Source organism: Frankliniella occidentalis, unplaced genomic scaffold (genome assembly GCF_000697945.3).
Source record: "Frankliniella occidentalis isolate FOCC.00 unplaced genomic scaffold, Focc_3.1 Scaffold20, whole genome shotgun sequence".
Classification (NCBI taxonomy): domain Eukaryota; kingdom Metazoa; phylum Arthropoda; class Insecta; order Thysanoptera; family Thripidae; genus Frankliniella; species Frankliniella occidentalis.
Window position 1 is genome coordinate 2644881 of NW_026267150.1, and position 19792 is coordinate 2664672.

General features: G+C 45.6%; 3 protein-coding genes across 7 annotated transcripts; 1 reads left to right on the forward strand and 2 right to left on the reverse strand.

Moving 5' to 3' along the window:
• Positions 1-158: 158 nt before the first annotated feature.
• LOC113207873 (folliculin-interacting protein 2) lies at positions 159-6323 on the forward strand. Of its 2 annotated transcripts, none has more exons than XM_026424612.2 (11): positions 159-325; positions 547-763; positions 846-1003; positions 1089-1180; positions 1266-1472; positions 1559-1763; positions 1866-2159; positions 2230-2353; positions 2446-4208; positions 4294-4435; positions 4518-6323. In XM_026424612.2, exons 1-11 carry the CDS (start codon positions 240-242, stop codon positions 4722-4724), a joined length of 3495 nt encoding a protein of 1164 aa, XP_026280397.1. In that variant the 5' UTR covers positions 159-239; the 3' UTR covers positions 4725-6323. The 2 variants fall into 2 exon arrangements, with proteins under 2 accessions (XP_026280397.1, XP_026280405.1); XM_026424620.2 differs by having other exon boundaries at positions 550-763.
• A 95-nt stretch (positions 6324-6418) lies between these two features.
• On the reverse strand, positions 6419-11246 carry LOC113207400 (uncharacterized). The gene is made up of 5 exons (XM_052264669.1): positions 8229-11246; positions 7683-7912; positions 7286-7604; positions 6900-7159; positions 6419-6698 (listed from the first exon to the last, which is right to left on the reverse strand). The coding sequence occupies exons 1-5, from the start codon at positions 10147-10149 to the stop codon at positions 6432-6434; spliced, it is 2997 nt and encodes a 998-aa protein (XP_052120629.1). The 5' UTR covers positions 10150-11246; the 3' UTR covers positions 6419-6431.
• Positions 11247-11363: 117 nt separating this feature from the next.
• LOC113207614 (host cell factor 1) lies at positions 11364-15195 on the reverse strand. Of its 4 annotated transcripts, none has more exons than XM_052264671.1 (8): positions 15004-15174; positions 14793-14900; positions 13413-14464; positions 12826-13358; positions 12479-12742; positions 12196-12369; positions 11919-12111; positions 11364-11813 (listed from the first exon to the last, which is right to left on the reverse strand). In XM_052264671.1, exons 3-8 carry the CDS (start codon positions 14443-14445, stop codon positions 11704-11706), a joined length of 2307 nt encoding a protein of 768 aa, XP_052120631.1. In that variant the 5' UTR covers positions 14446-14464; positions 14793-14900; positions 15004-15174; the 3' UTR covers positions 11364-11703. The 4 variants fall into 4 exon arrangements, with proteins under 4 accessions (XP_052120631.1, XP_052120630.1, XP_026280031.2 ...); XM_052264670.1 differs by having other exon boundaries at positions 13395-14464; XM_026424246.2 differs by having other exon boundaries at positions 12826-14464; positions 15004-15195.
• Between the last annotated feature and the right edge of the window lie 4597 nt (positions 15196-19792).

Consider the following 19792-nt stretch of genomic DNA (forward strand, 5'->3'; position numbering starts at 1 on the left):
TAAAAGATATTGGTCTGCTCCTGCATTTCTCTTTGTACTGTATTGTAGGCCTAGCACCGTTGAAGGGCTTTGGCATTTTGCCAGATAAGGCTGGTGACATGAAATCATATGACTGGGGCTGCTGACGAGCCGCTGGTTGCACGTGATATTGTTAATTTTAATTTAATTGTACATCAATACGTCAGCCAACGAATTTTGTGTTAAAAATGTTAATAAAACGGTTGTTGTCCTAGTAAAGTATGGCACTGCTGAACCGTCTATTTTCATCTAAAAGGAAACAACAACCTGATAAAGGTTATGGTGTTCCTGTTTCTTCGCCATCCAAGTGAGTAAACAATATTATATCCTGATAAAACTGTTTTAAAAAATGAATTACCTCTATATCGTGCTGTCAGTAATGAGTCGAATTTTGTACCAAACTTAAAGTCAGTGGTTAACTCCTATACTCTGTTGATGACAGTACTGTCAACCTCATAGAAATGTCATTTGCATATTAAAGTCCCCACAAACATCCTAATTTAACTGATTGATTTTTGTTTCTTCCAGCAGTAAAGTATTTGACTTTAACAAGGATCAAGTAAGGGTATTACTTTTTCGAGAATGTGAGCACAGGGGAAGAAAACTGCTATTTGATTCTAAGGCCGTGAAAAAAATACCTTTACCTAGTTTGTTACAATGCAGCAGGCTGAGAAAAGGTGTAAAGGCCGAAGACTTGAGAAAAGCAGATGCTTTTGTCGAAATCTCCAATGGATTTGGCTACCAGGTTCAGAAATATTATTTCTGTTTAATCATCTTTATTGTATCAGTTTCATGTGAAAACAGCTAATTGATCATCTGTTTTGCAGTACACCCGCCCATCCTCAGATGTGAAATCACTAGGTGAAATGATTTTTGGCTCTGTTGCCATGGTCCTCCGTGGATCTTCATTTAAGGTTCATACGGGTGGTACTCCTCCAGTATTAATGCTCACTAAAGTTGCCAACTCCCCTTCAAAGAGAGAGAGGTTTGCATCTTTGCATTGTACATGCATGAAAGAACAATGTGAAAATAACCTATTTTTTAATATTTTCTTTCCACAAATATTTCAGCGATCGAGGTCTAGAAGATTCATATGGCAGTTCTATCAATTCAATGAATGAATATCTTGGTGGAGGAAGTAGTAGCTCTGACTCCAAAATATGTATGACTTGGATATTATTCCCCTATTTATTTCTGAAATTTAAACATTTTAATCTAATTTTTATTTTATTTTCTTCTTGGTTTAGCTTCATTGGCTGGTTCATGTCCTCTGGATGTTCCCCTTCCAAGTAGCCTAAAAATTGGAACAGTCTTTGCAAGAAATGATAGATCAAGTCATCTTGGGAGTTTGGAGGCTGACAGTGGTTGCTACACAAATAGTGATACTAGTGTTACAGGAATTCTACCCAACGGCTCATATAATGCTGCCCTTTCTAGTCCAGATTCTCGGAAAGGTAAAATATAATTTTTGTTGTGACATGATGTTGTGTTGAAATGTAGTTTTGTCATGTGAAGTTCCTAATCTCATAATTATGCCTAGGCTCTGGTGGGAGTTTGTCCAGCTTAAGAAGAAGATGGCTTCGCACGGCAAGCACCTCCCTTGACCTTGACTCAAATCAAAGTTTGACTCAAACAGATTCAATTACTTCATGTGGTTCCCTACCTACCAATTGTGATGACAAACCTCTCAGAAAAGCTAAACTGGGAATTGCTGTAATAATTAGTCTTTCACATCATCAACAACAGTATGAAAATATTATTTAAAAACAAACCAAATTTTTTTTTTATGGTAAATTATTGTTGATAACATAATTTTGTGTTAATTTTGATTGTGTGATAATTTTCAGGCAAATGCAAACATTTTTTCTGGAACATGCAGCCTTATTGGAAAGTATGATGGTTCGTCTTAATGCTGCTGTGGAACGAGCTTATTCTCGAAAGGAGCTGTTTGTTTCAATGATGTATGATGCTAGTAGTGATATTGAGCAAAACATTGAGGACCTATTAATTGGTCCCCGATTAGCAATGCCCATGTGGTTAGGTTTGCTCTCTGCTAACAGCCAATATGCATCTCTTGCCACTAGTTTTATGCAAGAACTGAGCCAAATGCTTGACATGTTTGAAACAAAGGATTCCCACTTGTAAGTTGTAAATAAAATCTAATAAATTTGGGGGAAATTTGTTTACTAAAGAAACACTTTTATTTTTCAGTTTTATGAGTACCCTTGTGACAGCAGTCTTAACTCACCATTTGGGTTGGGTTCCAACTGTCACCCCTGGATTGCAACTTTGTGTGAGGCAATCCAGTTTAGATGGCACCCCATCACATTGCAATGTAAGATAATATTGAGACAACAATCAGTTACATTGTATATTATAACTGTTGCCCTTATCTGTGAGTTCTTATTTGTTGTATTTATTTTGCAGTTGTCTGACCTTTCAAAAATGCATCCATACAACCCATTATGGGCCCAAGCCATGGACTTGTATGGGGGCCTTGGTCATCCTCTTAAAACTGTTCGAACTATTATCATGTCTGTAACGTCAAACAAAAGTCGCATTGAAACTATTGAAAGGTTGCTGCGCACAATTTCTTACTTTATACGGTGTGCAGCCATTGAACGTCTTGAACCCAAGCTGGAAGAATCTGATTTTAAATCCAGCCTAAGTCAGTATTCATCAACCACTAAAACTGAGCAAATGATTACTCTCTCAGTTGATGACCGCACTTCATCTTCTTCTACTCTTAGACCAATGAGTGGAAAATGCTCTCCTCTTCTTAATGTTGGTCAAATTTCTACACCAGTAAATGCAAGTGAAGTCTCAAACAGTTATCTCCATAAAGGGAAATGTTGCAATGTTATGGACAGTATCTCTTCCAAAAGTGAAACTTGTCTTGAAGCAAAGCCAATTAAGTCTGAATCCTTATTTAAACAGCCATCTAGTATGGGGCTAAGAAGAACTATGAGCTACTCTTCTAAAATGACTTCCTGTGCTTTTGCTGAAACTTTGAACTATAAAGACAAGCCAAGTCACTTTTCAGTAAGTAATAGAAATAAAAGAGATACTTCTTCCATTGAAATTGTGCCAGACAGAATTGCTGCCCCTGCAAGCTCATTTGGAACAAGTTGTCCAAATCAGAATTCTTCCCCTGACCCTCCTTCTCCCTTAGATAAAGTAATATTTGTACTTGGAGAAAATGAAGACTTAGTTGGATTGAAAGAAAGGAAAAGAAGTGTTGAAGATACTGATTTTAAAAGTACAATTCAAGGAAAAATCAAGCAACAGGAACAACCACTAAGCTTCTCTGGTAGTGAAGTAGAAAGTGGATTTTCAGAGTGCGAATCATTTGAACTTTCACCAGTACGCACTGCCTGTGGGAACTTATTAAATTCAAATGGTGCTGCAATGGAAACCACTATGTTGGCATTTAGTCCTACTGTGGTTACAAAATTAACTTCGAAAAATGAAAAGAATGCTGGAAATTTAAGTACTCTTCAGCCTGCGTTTATTAAAAGTGATCTCAAAACCGAAGGTGTCTCTGTGAACTCAGCAAATTTGCGATCTCTTGCTAGATCATTAAGTGTTAATCTTCCTGTATGTCTCAAGTCTATAAAACACGAATCCTGTGCACTAGATATGTGTGTGGTCTGTGGAAAATCTATTATAGATGCTGAGAGTAAAGAAAATTTTTATCCTTTCAAAGAAAGTAAACAGATACTAAATAAAAAAAGCATGAAAAAGCTGAGAAGAGCTCATAGTTCTTTCTGTGTCCAAAGCCAGAGTAGGAAGACACTGAAAAGCATCATAACATGTCAAAATTGCAGTGTTGATAAAGAAGAACCATCTGCTTTGGAGAGTAATTCTTTCCTTCATGACAGTAAACAAACTATGAATCTGTCATCACATAATTTTAAAAAGCCAGAGTTAATATCATCCAATATTTTTGAGCTTCCTCTTCCCAAGTGTGATCAAGTTTCTGATGGTGTTTCTGAGTGGGGAATAGCTAATTCTTTGTTCGGAGGAGTGTCTTCACACTACATACCAGAGAGGATTTTGCAGGGTTGTAGTGCTCTTGCATCAGGATGGGAGATCACATTGAAACGGGATTTAGCACTTGATGCTCAGCATCCAACTTTGGACTCTGGTCTTTCTGAGGCTGTTGCTATTGTTGCCAATGTTGATTCCTGGTAAGTAAAATGAAATTTTCATTATGCTTCATTGTTATTTCCATTTTCCTTACTGTTTTGTTTTTCCTTTAAAAAAATGTCACAGTGAAGTGCAGCTCATCTCCAGCCACACTTATGTTGTTGATAGACCTGGAACTTTAGGCATTCGTGTAGGATTATCACAACTAGTAGCGAACATGCTTGAATCTGTCTATCATATGTGGAAACTGCGTACTGCTCCTGATTTCGTAAGTGAATCATACAATTATATTACTTAAAATGTTATCTTTAGCCTATTTTTTTTTCACGTTTTTGCTTTTTCTATTACAGTGCTTGTCATTTTTGGAAAGCAGACTTCAGGAAATACTACTACGCAGTCAAGCTCTTTCAGAACTGCTACTCTCTACACAATTCTGTGATATTGATAATCTTACGTCCTCTCTTTCTCTGGAACCAAATGATGTCCCTCTTCTTTTAGCTGTGGCATCAACACATACGCCAGAAGTTACTCAAAGATATGGTTTGGCTTTAAGATAACAAAGTATAGAATTACTGACTGTCTTTATTTAACCTATCTTCTGAGTTTCTTCTGTCAATTTATTTCAGTATGTAGGAGAATGCACTTTTTCCTTTATGTTTTAGAAAATGTGTGATAGTTTGTTTCTTTTTCTCTTGAAACTATAGACTGATAATTTTAAAGTCAGACGAACTATAAGTCCAGTATACTAAAAACATTCACTTTTATGGGTCTAATAAGCTGATTTTAAACAGTATGTATTGAGAGAATTTTTTAAAAAAGAAATGGAAACTAATACATTACAACACTTGTAAATAGACATTACTGGTTTTTTTTTCAACTGGTGTCTTTGTGTTTTGTTATAACAACATTCCTCAATAAGTAAAAATATTATGAAGACTCGGATGAAGATAATAATTCTCAAAGCTATCTGAAGGCAACATGTGTCCTACAAAGAATAAAAGAACTGATTATCTATCCTAAAAACAGACAGGGTCAGTATAAGCTAGCGTTTGGTTTTTTTACTATTATCAGTATTTGTACTTATTGTTAGCTCGAAGTCACTAAATTAATAGAGTAATCGTAACATATAATCCTCCATCTTGTATGCATATATGGTTGAAATTTCAGCTATTCTATCAGCTCAGTCAAACTACTGTTTTTGTATGTTAGTGAATAAGTATCTAACACTATGCTCTTATGTATTTATTGAAACTAATTTTTAGTTTGGTGTGACCGATTCAGCCATATCTGTTATAGCAAATGGCCTTGCAGTGTTAGCTGTCGACAACTATGTGATATCCCCTCCCCTTTTTATTTTATTGTTTGTTATATGTTTTTTGTTTTCTTTTATTTGTTGCATCTTGGGGGAATGTCAGTCACATAATATATTCACTTGTTTGGCCAAAATGGCATCAATTTTTGGGGTTTTAAAATTTGTTGCCCATTTTCACAGTATCTACTGATCTCATATTTCAATAATCTTTTTCATCCAATAAGTATATTTTTGCAGCATTATTTCTTTTTGTTGTGTGTGCGTGTGTGTCTGTGTTTGTGTCTGTGTGTAGGGGGTGGGGGAGGGGGTAGATAGACATGAAAGTTATTCTAATTTTTGTGGTGTTTTTTTTTTCGTTTTTTTTCTTTTATAAGCCAATGGCAATATGTGTGATAGCGGCTGTGTTTTCAATTTTTGCGATAATACAAGCAATAAGAAATGGGTTGAGGAGCTGTTCTTTTGAAAAGCTATACATTTAATCAAGCAGAGGAATGTTTCCTGGTAATGCAAGTCTCTGAACCAAAGTACTTTATTTTTGCATCTATTTGGGACCATACTCACTGATCCTTAAATAGCTACTCAAGCCCATTGTATAAGTGCAGTCGAAATGCTTTCAGTTCATTGATTTCGTTTTTGTTCATTTGTGATTTTATCTAGGTACACTTCATACAAGTTCCTACAGGCAGTATAAGGCTGCAGTTACGGTTAGCTTTTTACATGTGTTAAGTATTTTAGTGATGTTTAAAAACATAATAAAACAAAAAACTGTGGAAAATAATGTGTGGGGGTTTCTTGATTAAGGATAAACTTTTGAAGTATTAAATTGTAAAAAATATGGTGATAAGTTTTGTTTTTGTTTCTTACCTGCTCCTAATAATTGTGAACCAAGTGCTCGGTTTACATAAAAAGTGGGTGAAGTGTCAAATCAAGAAAGGCGATTTTATGAACCGTTTTATCTTATACTTCGTTTGCACCAGTACAGGAGGATGGCTGTTGAGGGAAGAATCGTCGCCAATATCATTGATGCAGTGGTGAACAGATTTTGCTTTTGTGGCGCAGGCGCGGTAGACTCCCTCTCCTCAGTGACATCGCTTGAATGACCCGGTGACCCACGGCGAACAACGAATGACACGCTTTCCTCAAACGAGACGGCGGTCGCGTTTAGACCACCACTGCTCCGCCTCGCTCGAGCATGCCGCGTCCTGGCCTCACAAGTCTCCTGAATAACGGTATGAAATGAAAACAGATTGTTAGCAGCCGCAAATCAGCCAGCCAACCCAATATGGCTCGAGCATAGGCAACCCGCGCTTGCATGCACGCACAACCACACAAATTTGAGAGTGAGCGGGGCCAAACCATCCCGAGGGAGCTAACAAGCTCTGCCCTCTCTGATCTGGTCCGTGACACTCGACATACTCACCGCGCTCAGCTTGCAGTCAGCTCGGTCGAGGCACGCCACCACCCTGGCCGTGAGGACGAGCTGGTCGCCGTCCTGCATGCCCCTGAACATGAAGACCCTCATGGTGAGCAGCGACACGAGCGGCTCCCCCACCAGCCAGCCCTGGTCGCGCGGGCACACGGCGCGCATCTCCTGGTTGGAGCAGCCGTCCGCGCCCACGAGGTGCACGGCGTCCGATCCGCGGCGGACCACCACGTCAGACAAACGGGAGGACTGCCAGCCTGGGGGAAGGAGGTGTTTGAGGGAGGGTCTTGCCTAGACTTCATTGAAGTTGAAGTTTGTAAAGGAACTAAAGAGCCCTATGCAGTTGCCCCCCCCCCCCCCCCATCCTTACCATGGAGACTTACCGTCGCCGCGTCTGACGGTGGCTCGCAGTTGCAGCTCGTCGCCGAGGTGCACTGCTCCGCCCGGCTGCATCGGCCGAGAGAACTCCCCGGAGGCACCGCGGCGGTGCAGCTGCAGGTGCGCGTGGAGGGGCGCGCGCTCCCCGCCCGCGTGCACCACCCCGGCGGAGCGGCCGGACGCGGGCTGGGCCGCCACGATCCTGGCCTGCTGCAGGAGGGAGACGGAGGCGGGCTGGAGCGAGCACTGCAGCAGGAGCACCGGGTCGGAGGCGAGGCGCAGACCGGGCAGGCTGGGCATCAGCACCCTGCTGCACAGGCGTGGCTGCGGGCGATAGGCGAAGGTCCATTACTGAAGGCGGCCGAGAATGTCAAGTTTCGATTCTGTGCACAGCAAACCCACCTCGCCCTCACCCGAGCACCCCTTCACCCCGCACCGAGTCAGGTCCGGGTTGCTAAGGTCCACGAGGAAGCGGTGGTGGGGGTCAGCAGGGTCCGCGATGATCCTGCAGTCCGTTGGCGCGGCGCCGCCCCCCGGGACCGCCTCCAGCACGGGCGGCCAGGCCACAAACCGCGGGGATGTGATGGTCGCGGTGAAGCGGGCACGGTGGGCCGTGCGGAGACAGCTCATATCTGAGAGAGAGGCAGGACTGTGCTTTAGAGGCGCCAGAATACCCTGACCAGCCGCATTGTTTTGTGTTTGAAAATGACGACCACCCTTGTTGACCGTGGAATACGGAAGGGGGGGGGGGGTCATCTAAAACATGATTGGGACGCAGTGGACGTAGTACAGTACTAATCAACAATATAACTGTACTGATGCAGCTCCGCACGTTGTGAGAGGGCACGAGGCTGCAGAGCGCCCGACGGACGGAGGGTAGGCAACCGTCTGACACCCGTGTCTTCGTTTGGCCTACCTCACAGGCTGGACAGGCAGGGAGGAACTCACCAGTGACGCGAATGCCATGTTCATCGACTGATCCCGCTCTTAGCGCGGCGCTGAGGTGGCGAGGCTGAGCCTGAATGGACTTGAAGAGATCCTCTTCTTTGTCAAATGATTGTCCAGTGTCCCGTGGTGGGTCGTAGATGTCCAATGGATAATGGTCGCGAAGGGGCTGTTCAGGGGGCAAGTAGGCATTTGTTGGGACATTGTCACGGAGGGGCTGTTTTGGGGGTAGGTAGTCACTTGTTGGGGCTTCATCGCGAAGAGGCTGTTTAGGAGGTATGTAGCTGTTTATAGGAGCGTCGTCACGGAGGGGCTGTTTTGGGGGTAGGTAGTTATTTGTTGGGGTGTCATCGCGTAGAGGCTGTTTAGGTGGGATGTAGGTGTTGGTTGGTGCGTCGTCTCGGATGGGCTGTTTTGGGGGTAGGTAGTTACTTGTTGGGGCGTCATCACGGAGAGGCTGTTTAGGAGGTATGTAGCTGTTTATAGGAGCGTCGTCACGGAGGGGCTGTTTTGGGGGTAGGTAGTTGTTTGTTGGGGCGTCATCGCGGATGGTCTGTTTTGGAGGTAGGTAGTTGCTCGCTGTCAAATCGTCACGAAGGGGTTGTTTTGAAGGTAGGTAGGCGCGCACAGGTTCTTGAGCTGGAAGGTAGCTGAAGTATGGAGATTCGTCGAGCAGCGGTTTTTTCACTGGCTCGTTACCGTCAAATTGAGGTTTCGGTGGCAGGTAACCATCGGTAGGGGGCCACGTTATCTGCGCATGGCTGAAAGGCAGCTCGTCCTGCATGGTTGGCGGCTGGGTGGGGTTTACCTCAAGATATTCTGGCCGAAAAGAAGTCATTGTGCTTGGCGTAACTTCGTCAAAATTTGTTGTTGGTGTGCCGCCACTCCAAACAGGCGCAGGCGCCCCGTAGGTAGGGCGCGCAGGCTCCTCCAGGGGGAGCTGCCCCTTGGGCGGCAGGTAGTCCTGGTCGGGGATCTGGGTGAGCGGCCGCCATGTACTAGTGGCCTGGACCATCGGGTGCAAATATCCCGACGAGGGCAATTGAGGAGGCGAGTTATCCTCCTGAGCTGGTCTCTGGGAATCCTGTTGGGGGAGAGGGTAGTCATAACCTGCCCATTTCGAGTCGTCCTGTAGAGGTTTAGAGTAGTGGTACCCTGCGGAGGGCTTCAGTTCGTCTTGCTGTGGTTTGGGATAGTCGTATCCAGTCGAGGGTTTTAGGTCGTCTTGTTGAGGTTTAGGGTAATGGTATCCTGATGAGGGTTTCACGCCGCCCTGTTGCGGTTTCGGGTACTGGTATCCTGTGGATGGTTTCGAGTCATCTTGCTGTGGTTTAGGGTAGTCGTATCCAGTCGAGGGTTTCAGGTCGTCCTGTTGAGGTTTCGGGTAATGATATCCTGATGCGGGTTTTGGGGCGTCTTGTTGAGGTTTTGGGTACTTGTATCCTGCCGAAGGTTTCGAATCGTCCTGTTGTGGTTTGGGGTAGTGGTATCCTGCGGATAGTTTCGGGTCGTCTTGCTGGGGTTTCGGGTAGTTGTATCCAGCTCCATAGCTCCCAGCCTGCCGGTCGTCACCCCTGATGTCGTCCTCGTGCGGAGGCAGCAGCTCCGAGCTCGGCTCTTCGGGCACGTCCGACTTGCGGTCCACCTGCATGTCGTCGAACAACAACATGGTCCGGGGTGGCTCCGTCCTGCTCTCGTCAATCGCCCTGCTGGCGAACACCACCATGAGCTTGGGCTTGGCCGGCTCCCCACTCGAACGCCCCGTGGACTCGGCGGCGGGGTCCTTGGCCTGCCGCGTGCGGGTGGCGTTGAGGGGCGGCGGCATCCCAGTCGTCGAGGCCGTGCCGGTGGCCATCTCCGCGGCCGCGCTGGCCTTCCCCGCGAGGATCACGACGCACGCGACCAGCCACACTATCTGCACCATCTTCGCTGGGGGCTGAACTGTGGCCGAATGCGGATACGGAACTCAAAGGCCACACGGCGCGCGGCGGGTGCGAGGAGGCCTGCGACCTTACTCCACTTCGCTCAGCATTCGACTGGCCTGGGCGCGGACACCTCCAGACACCACGGTCCGGGACTGGGTCCAGGCGCCGGGGATATGTCACGCACGCGTCGAGCCGCCAGGGGGGTGGGGCAGGGGAGGAGAACGGGACCCACCAACAACCAGTCACGTTGTTCGCGATGCGCGAGCGTGAGACTTGCCGACCGGCAGCGATTAAGTGGATCGGGTTCGATGACAACTCAATCATGGAGTCGTAGTCCTTCAAATAAACATGTGTGAAATTATGATGTTAATCTAGTTACATTTTTGTGCTTTTGGCATGAAGTATGTATCTCGTCGACGTTGCCGCCCTTGCTTGCTGCCCAGATCCCAGATCGGAACTGTCGAAACATATCGTAACGTCTTCTATTTTGCCCATTTTGCATTTTTAACATAGCCTGATAAAAACATTTTCGCACTACAATGCGGATATTACTTCCCCCGGAGTCATAAAACAACGAAAACTTCCTAAGAACGATCGCGAACGAACCAGTGGTGGTCCCTTCTGATCCAGATTACTGAAATCGCCATACCGCTACGACGGTGTCGGGTAACGGACTCGAGGACTAAGAGCTCGGAGTGAGGGAGGCCCCGGGTTATCACTCACTCACGAGCGCCCCGCGCTGCGTTCGCATGCTCGTGTCTGTCGTGGCCAAGTCCCCACCTCCGTCTCTCTCACCAGAGTCGAGAATCCGGCGATACGCGGAGACACTGCAATGGGATCGGATAATGTTTCCGAGGTCCGTTCGGTCGGGGGGCTTAGCCTGGTTTTCGCGCCGCAAGCCAGACCCACGTGGGGCAAGGCGATATTGGAGGGAGAGGTCCTGTCACGGCGGATAGTCGGCCCCTCTCTGTCAAGCGCTGTCACGCCTCGTGACGCTACCGGAATGCTACGGCTACGCTGGTGAAAATAATGTCAAAATCAAGAGATTTTTCTTAGGCACCTGGTAGAGAAAATTTGCAGTTGCCTTTGCACACTTCTTTCCTTTTGATGTGCGATTTGTCCCACCCCCCTCCCTAATTTTCCCAAATTAAAATAATGCTAATTAATAATAACATTTAAAAAAAAAACTGTTGCCCTTTACTTAGAAATACAATTTCGTATCATTAAAATTTAACTATATTTCGAAGTAATGGAATTATATAAATGAAAAAAGAAATACCCAACTGTACAATAAATGTCATTAAACACCTAACAAAAAACAGATAGTATTTTTGGTCACTTACTGAAACAATACAATTATACAGAATTATACAGAGAATCTGGAACAACATTGACCACAATAGGATATGCATTCCTATGAGCTATGGGGTAACGTGCTAATAATCAATACTAAAATAAACATAATGAAAGTGAAAATGATGTCATGTGCACATATTAATCTACAAAAATAGTAGCACAATCCAAAAAACTTTGGCATGTCAATGACTGAAAAATCACTCACACTCACTCTTTTTTCTCTTAATGCTAGTATGAGGCTTGATTTCACCTCCTACCCTTCGAAGAGGTGCATTGACTGGTTTAGCACTATTGGGAGCTGCCCCATCTACAAAAACATATAGAAAAAAAAATACATATTAGGAACAATGAATTGATAGAGTCTTTCATAGTAATAACATTTTAAAAATATAGAATGATTTGAGGAACCTACCTTGTAGCCACCTAACTTGGATGGCTGGTCCTAAACCTTTTTCATTTCGGGCTGCAATTCGGAAAAGAATTGCAGGTTTTGTAGTTGTATCAATGTGCGCCTCAGTCAAGGTTTCAAAGCCTACAGAGCACTGGTTTTCGGCACCTTGGTATATTCTTACAAATGCTAACTGTGTAGCACCACTTGAAACAACCTAAAAGCAATGTAATTTAGTAAATTAATTTTTTAGAAGGTAACAAATTTACTTCATGACAGCATGAGTAAAATGTAATCTTGCCTGAGAATCTGTGGTTGCACTACGCACAGCCATGTATACAGTGTAATCCTCAATAGTTCCTGATGTAGCTGCCGGTGGGTCCCAAGAAAGATGAGCTCCTTCAACAGTTTTTGAGATCTTGATAGCTGATGGTGCACCAGGCACTCCAGGCATTGAGGTTCTAAATGCGGTAATCTAAATAAATAAGAGCCCGATTTAATAATACTAGAAGAATGGAATACATAATCAAATGTACCTCATCGCACCCTCAAACAATATTTTGAAAAACAAGTCGAGTACATACCTCACTCCAAGGCCCACGTCCACAGGAATTGATAGCAGCTACACGGAACTTGTATGCTTTACCTGCCTCCAGTTCAAGCTTTGCGAGAGCTCTATGGTCAGGTAAGGTACTTGTATTTATATTTTCCCAGTTCTTGTCCCAAGTTTGCCCTTCACTAGGAATGTAAAAGCTTCGAACAACACAATTTGTTCCTTTACAAATCCCAACATCCATCCACTGGGGTTCATTACTATCAGGCTCTGACTTTATCTCAGGAGCATCTGGCTATAAAGGAAATATAGAACAATATGTTAGTCAAATATTAAATTTTAACAAGAACAATAAGGGTACATTTAAAAGAATGTTACCTCATTTTTAACTCCATTAGAGGGGGCCTGATGGTCAAGGGCTGCTGAAGCGAGTGTGGCCAAGGCATCAGACTCAGCACTAGCTTGATCTCCAGGAGAAGGGTCTGGTTCTGGTCTATTTTCTTCCTCTTCCCTCTTTATTTCTTCTTGTTTCATTAAAGCTTCTTGTAGTTGAGCTTGAATAACCTGCTGCAATTGTGCAGCAGTTTGCTCTTCATTAGCTTGTTCTTCTGATGTTTCGTCACCTTCCATAAGCTGAATACCCTGCAAGCTCTCCTGGCTCAGAAGATGGACTGTACCGTCAGCCCCAACGACCAGTTTGCCTTCCAGACCACCCAGCGATTCCTCCATATTATCACCACCTGCCAAAAGTGTGAAGCCATCCGTGCCCTCTGCAGACTCATTGCTATCTGCAGGTGGCAATCCATCAATCGGTGCTCCTGCTTGAACAGGCATATTACTTTCAGCAGACATTTCATCTGACACAGGCATTTCACCTTCAGCAGGCAGCTGACCTTCAACAGGCATTTCACCTTCAGCAGGCATTTCACCTTCAGCAGGCATTTCACCTTCAGCAGGCATTTCACCTTCGGTAGGCAGCTCACCTTCAATAGGCATTTCACCTCCAGCAACTGTTTCACTTTCAGTTGGCACTCCACCTTCATCAGGTAGTTCAGATTCAATGGGCTCTGCCTCTTCATTTGGCAAGTCCATCGTGTCAGTACTGTCAACAGCATTTTCTGCAAGGCCTCCAGCAGGCAAAACGTCAGATAAGTTTTCAGATTGGCGATTAGCTTGTAATTCATCAGAATGTTCAATGGGAAGCTCTAAATGATCTTCAGCATTGGCTTCATTTTCTACTTGTTCCGTTGCATGTTCTTGTTCAATAAATTTGGAATCCTGAAGAGCAACTAAAGACTCTAATGCATCATCTTTTAAATTCTGTTCTTCTTGAGTAAGTGATTTATCATCTCCCTGAACTTGTAAGGTTGAATTTGTCTTCTCAACATAAGTGAAAAACTCTTCATCTTTATCAGAAGTAGGGTGACCCTCCAATTCACCAATGTCAGTGGTTATATCACCACTAGGAGCCTCCCCTGGAGTGTCTGCTTCTTCCATAAGCTGCTGTGGTGGTTCATTTTGAACAATAAGAGCATCGGTTCCAGACATAAATTGGTCCTCTGAAAAACCTTCTGATGTTGAAACAGTTCCATCTGGTATTTCCATGGGTTCATTAGCTTGTTCTAAAGTTGTGGCTGCCGCATCTTCTGTCAATACATTATCATCTTTTTGATCTTCAAATGCTACATCCATCATTTCCATTTCTTGGTGTGGTTCTGTAGGACCGTCCAAAGATTCGACAATAAAGGCATCTTCATTTGCCATAATTTCTTCAGGGAGAGAACTATCTTGACCTTCTAGCAGTGCACCTTCCTGCTCATTTTCCATCAAAGGCTCAGTCCCTTCATCACCTTGTTCAGCTGGTGTAGTATCACCAACTGAGTCAACGCCAGCATGTGAAGATTCAGCAGTGTTAGCTGCCTCGTCAGATGGAAGGTCGCTCTCTTCCATTGCATTATCCAGAAGCAGGGACATCGATTCTTTCTCTACATCCTCCATTGTCTTTGTTGGTCAATCCCTGGAAAACACAGCATACAAAGGACATGAATATATGAGAAGCTGTCCACCCTCTGAATATCTGGGACTTGTCAGCGAACAGTTACATATAGTCATGCACATTAGGAACCGTGTTCGTCGTGGAAAGGAACAGAGGCTACGATAAGAGCGGTACAAGAATACTTCACTCGCAAAATAGGTAGAACAAAGCTAAAATCCACGAGTACCCGGAGGTTAACCTGGACCATTGATTACCAGAAGAACTTAAACATGCATGGTTATCGTTAACTTTCCACGTGGTAGTTTTCTAGTAGAAACGACGCTTAGTCGAGAAAAGGTAAGTTACTCACCAAAGAAAGAAAAGAACTGAAATGGCTTATCAGGCGAGAAATAAATAATGAGCGGCAGCGGAAGCAAACTATTGGTTTGTGCGGTCCTCTACATACATCATCCAGCAACTTGAAATGAAAAGCAGAAAAGAAGATTGTACTTTCAGTCAGAAATTAGGGACACAATCAAGTTTCAGGAAACAGTAAAAAGCCAAAACTAAGTTTTTCTCACCAAGATAGGCAGCTGTCGTTCGTTACCCCGGTCCGGTTTATCATGGAGTCAAGCCACTAACCTAGGGAGACGCAAGGTTCGGCCGGGTGCCACCAGCCCTTGGGGGATCCGTCCACCGCCTTCGTGGTAGGTGGCGGAACGGTCCGGAGTCTTTACCTTCCTCCTCCTTTCTTTTCTATTAGGTGCTGGCAACTGTGGCAAATCATTCTGCTCTAAATATTGACAGAATATTGGAGTACGAAGGCTTTTTAATATTATTTTAAAACTTTGATTGTCATTTCTACACTGTTATGTACGATCTGTACAAAAAAAGTCCTGATGAATGCTTCAAAAAAATGTGAAGTTTTGCCGTAGGTTGGCATGTGTGCTTGTTGTGATTTGGGTGTTGTGATCGGGTGTAGAGGTTACGTCGGTTTCGTCAACATTTGATTACTTTTAAATGCTATGAAATGTTTTTAAAGAAAGGGCCACAGTTTAGTTAAAACAATTATTAATTTCTTCATCTAGTTTAATTATTGGGACGGTATGACGATGGCAAAAAAGTAATATCTTTGTAAAAATTAGCACTAACGAACGGGCGATCGTAAAAGCTGCACACTTCTTTAACACTTTAAACATATAAAAAATAATTTTACCGGGGTGTAAGGGTACTGAATAGCATCTCTCAAGTGCAAGGATGATCAGCATTATACTGTAGGAACGATTTTCACCTTAGAAAATACATTTGTTATAGTTTTTAGTCAGTCGCTAGTTCACTCAGCGCAGACGACGTAGCGGAGACGCTGGTCGAAGGGTGGGGGATCCGCCATGACAGATATGTCTGTCTCTCTCACACTATCCCCCAATAGCTCGTAGCAACGTCAAAATTTCGCAAAAGATCCAATTTTTGTTAAGGTACCGAGGAAAAAAATGTGCTGGTGATCATCAGCATTATATACCGAATCTATTGGATACCTTGATCCGACTCTTACTCTAAGAGAAATGTTCTCAAATCGTTGAAGAACTAGGTGGTGCACCAGACCTTGCGTCTCCCTACGTTAGTGGCTTGACTCCATGGGTTTATCAATTTTCCGAGTAAACTATGTGTTCTGACAAATTTCTCATACAAGGAAGAGTCAAAACACAGCAGAAAGCGGCAGGTGTACAAAATGGCGCGTAGGTTTAAATTCGTCGGCGATTTCGATTTTAGTTTAGTTTTTCAAGGTTTATATGTTGCTGCAAATTCTAAACTTTAATTTAACAAGAAAGGTTCAACTTTGCTTATAAAAATAATAATGCAATCCTTCGAAAGATCACTGTCGGTGTGATATGTGCTGCAAAAAGTGTGTTGTATGGTTGTGTTACACGTGCTGTTTATTCAACACTAATAAATTTGATGTTTTCCCCTACATTTTTATTTCAAAGTAAATGTCCCACAGAATCTTAGAAGGGACACTAAATACTACATTTTAAACCCCTCTTTTCAGAACATCCCATGCTACTTTAATTATTACATACTTTTTTGACGGATACAGAAAATGTGAATTGTGCATCTGAAAGGATTCTCTGGAGCGATAGCAGCTTGTCGGAAAAGCGACCGAGCGAGCGACATAATTAGTAGGTGATGATATAAACCCCATGCCCACGCCCATGGCACTCGTGGCGCAGGATGCACACTGCCCGGCCGCCGGCCGGCCCCCGGCCAGCTCCTGCTGGAAAGCGCCTGTCATCGGCGGCTAGGCTGCCCGCTCCGCACGGCTGTTGCGCGGCCTGCCACCGCCCGCGGGCGCTCCCCACAGCGCTCCCCGCCCCGCGCCCGCCCGCCTCACGGGTCGCTTTCGCGACGAGGTTGTAAAGGCGGTCCAGTGCGGTTCCAGCGCGGATATTCATGAAATCGCAAGAACACAGCATTCTGTAGCCTCAGCGGCTGTGTTTTTCACCGGGTTGAGGACACATTAGAAATCGGTTAATGAAAACAAACGTGCGGGACCACGATCCGCTTTTGAACCGCATGGGACCACTTTACAGCTCTGCGACGGCGGCGATGGCGAGGCCCTGTACGTTTCGAATACTGTAGTCTCGCTTTTTGTTGTTTACTTAATCCAGTTTTAGGAGGATTAAACCTGTACCGCGATGTCGTTCTGTCTGGGCGCTCCTCGTGCTGCTGCTAGCGTGACGGGCCCGGCTGGCGCACCCGGCGTGGCCGAGGCGCTGAGGCGTTGCGTTGCGTGAGTCACCTGCTCAGCGGGGCAGCTGCAGGTGCGCGTTGGCACCCGCCGGGCGCAGAGTCCCGCGGCCACGTCCTACACGTGAATGCCGCCAAAATCTCTGGCATCCGCCGCGCCCGCCCGTGCCTGTTGTGGCTCCGCGATGTGTTCCGGACCGTGGAGCGGGGGTCGGGTCGGGGGCAGGCGTGGCGTGGCGTGGCGTGGCGTGGCGTGCTCACCGCCAACTCCGCCTCCGTCGCCCCTTCCCCCTTCTCTTCTTCGCCTCTGTCTCGCTCCCACTCGTAATGTGGAGCCGCCAGGCGAGCAGCGGATGTGGGGAATTCCTTTGTGTGCGGCATCTAATTTCCCTTAATTAATGGTCACTGTGTGACTTATCGGGAGGCTCGGCCGCCACCTGCGTCCTGCCGCAGCTCACCTTGCAGACCTACTTGCGGAGCATCCATACGGGGATGCTCTGTTGCTCCGTACGGAAGGTCTTTCGTGAGACGCAGAGTCACGTGTGCTGGACAGTTTCCTCAGTATAGTAGTGTCGTGGACAGAGACCCGCGCTTGCCTGCCATGAGAGAAGACAAACATAAGCAGAGCTATGTTCCCCAGCGAAATACCCCGTCAGAGAGAGCAGGAACAGGGTGAGAGGGGGCGGGGGAGTGTCTGCTAAGTGCAGTGTAGAGACTTTCAGTGTAGGAGTACAAAAGATTGAGGGGAAGGTGATGGGGGAGGGGGAGACAGCATCGTATGTGTGTGAGTGTAAAAATAAAATGTCCGGGGTGGGGCGCGCGACACAGAGACAACCGTCGAGACAGAAACAGAACAACAGTACCGTCCATTGGAAGACGTGTGTCGTGTGAAAGGGGAGAGAGGGGGGGGGGCGCACTCGAATTAAGCCGCCCGGCGAGACAAGCATTTCACTGCCAGCACATGTAAGAAGTGTGTTTTGCGCAAATTCAAATCCGCGTGGTTATAACACGTCGGGGCACTGTTAGAAAAAATCCTGGGATTTCACGGAGGAACAATCGTGAAAAGTATTGCCAAAGTCCTTTGGGATTGGGAACTCTGTAGATTTCACGTGTCGAGTTTAGCTTTGAAACATATAGACGACTGAAAACTTCCACCTTCAAGATCTGTTTTAGTACACAAAAACTAAGAACGGAGTCCTCTGTGAATTTCTAATAGTGGTGGAAAGTGAATCTTCGGGAAGTCCCAAGAAATTTTTAACAGTGGGGTAGGCAATGTGCTACGTTACTATGGGACCCATGCACCCAACGTGTTAAATCTGTTTGTATTTGATGAGGTCAGCTGGTCCCCGGCGCGGCCCTCGGGTCCCCCCGGCGCCTGGCACTGCGGGGAGTTAATTGGGGTAGGCTGAGCGGGGTGGAGGGGGGGAGGATGATGGGGAGACGGGGGGAGGATCACAAACGAGGCGCAAAACAAGCCGCCTAGATACACAAATATCGCGCGAACGCCGCCCCTCACGAACTCTCATCATAACACACGGGGCGCCCCCCCCCCCTCGACGGCCGCCTTCTCTGCCGCCCCACTACCGAAAAAGAATTTCAAAATATTATTATTGTCATTATTGCAATACCTTGTCGTCGTTATGCGGCAAACGCAACCGTTCTTCGCAACAGTGACAGTCGTGTTTTAGGATTCTAAAAACAATAACTACCCTTGTCGTCAGCAAGGCTGCGATATGGTTTCCCCTTCGGCGTGTGTCCACTATTTTTCAGTGTCAGGCGGCTCGGCTGTCATCTCGATGTGAAAAATATCGGCGAGGGTGACGTATCTGAGCGCGTCGTTACCCTCCATCATCTCCCAGACGAGGCCGCTATGTTTTGTCTTCCCGACACCCTCCTGTAGTTCCACCCCCCCCCCCTTTTCCCCCGGCTCATTTCAATACAGGAGAAAACTCTTTCGTGTCTTCATGTACTTATTCCTTTCTTGAGAAATCGTAAGCTAGGCTATGTGGTACACTGAAACCTTGTGAGCTGAAACCGAGGGGGCCATCACTCGCGTAATCCTATGTACAGATGAGGGTGTAATCCCTATGTAATCCTTGTGTATTCCGTGTAATACTTGAGCAAATTTTTAACCAATATCACTAAATTTTACCTTTTTGTCCAAATTTGATGGTTTTGGAACCAGAAATTCAACAAAATTCATGTGTAATCGCTCATAATTTACGTGAGTAATCCTTGTAATCACGTAATCCTGTGTACATCCTAAATCGAAGTGGTGGCCCCCTCGGCTGAAACTATAACATCGTTTCTTTCTTTTTTTTCTTTAACCCTGCTGTACGTCTTTCCCTTTACAAGTTGCTGTGCGGTTTTGCATATCGGTGCTCGCCACGGGCGCTTTAAAACTCTGTTGTCGGTTCACGTTGGCGTTAATGTTGTCGTTGTGTTGCCCGCCTCCCCCCGGCCCCTTTTACTTGCGAGACGTATTGTGGTCGTGGGCCGGGTCGACGGGGTGCTTTTGGAGCCCCGTTATTAATGTGGAAAAGGGGTGGGGGTTCGGGGCGCCATGAATGACAGCGACACGGCGGCCAGGCCGAGCCTCGCGGGCCGAGCCGAGCGTTGCGTTTG

Bases quoted from the DNA above. Each gene is read 5' to 3' on its own strand.
- LOC113207873 (XM_026424612.2), top strand. From the start codon at position 240: ATGGCACTGCTGAACCGTCTATTTTCATCTAAAAGGAAACAACAACCT. The intron at 326-546 runs GTGAGTAAACAA...TGTTTCTTCCAG, and splicing joins CCTGTTTCTTCGCCATCCAA to CAGTAAAGTATTTGACTTTA. The intron at 2,160-2,229 runs GTAAGTTGTAAA...TTTATTTTTCAG, and splicing joins GAAACAAAGGATTCCCACTT to TTTTATGAGTACCCTTGTGA.
- LOC113207400 (XM_052264669.1), bottom strand. From the start codon at position 10,149: ATGGTGCAGATAGTGTGGCTGGTCGCGTGCGTCGTGATCCTCGCGGGG. The intron at 7,160-7,285 runs GTAAGTCTCCAT...TCCTTCCCCCAG, and splicing joins CACCGTCAGACGCGGCGACG to GCTGGCAGTCCTCCCGTTTG. The intron at 6,699-6,899 runs GTGAGTATGTCG...ACCGTTATTCAG, and splicing joins CTGACTGCAAGCTGAGCGCG to GAGACTTGTGAGGCCAGGAC.
- LOC113207614 (XM_026424246.2), bottom strand. From the start codon at position 14,445: ATGGAGGATGTAGAGAAAGAATCGATGTCCCTGCTTCTGGATAATGCA. The intron at 12,112-12,195 runs GCAAGATTACAT...CATTGCTTTTAG, and splicing joins GTGCAACCACAGATTCTCAG to GTTGTTTCAAGTGGTGCTAC. The intron at 11,814-11,918 runs GTAGGTTCCTCA...ATGTTTTTGTAG, and splicing joins CCAAGTTAGGTGGCTACAAG to ATGGGGCAGCTCCCAATAGT.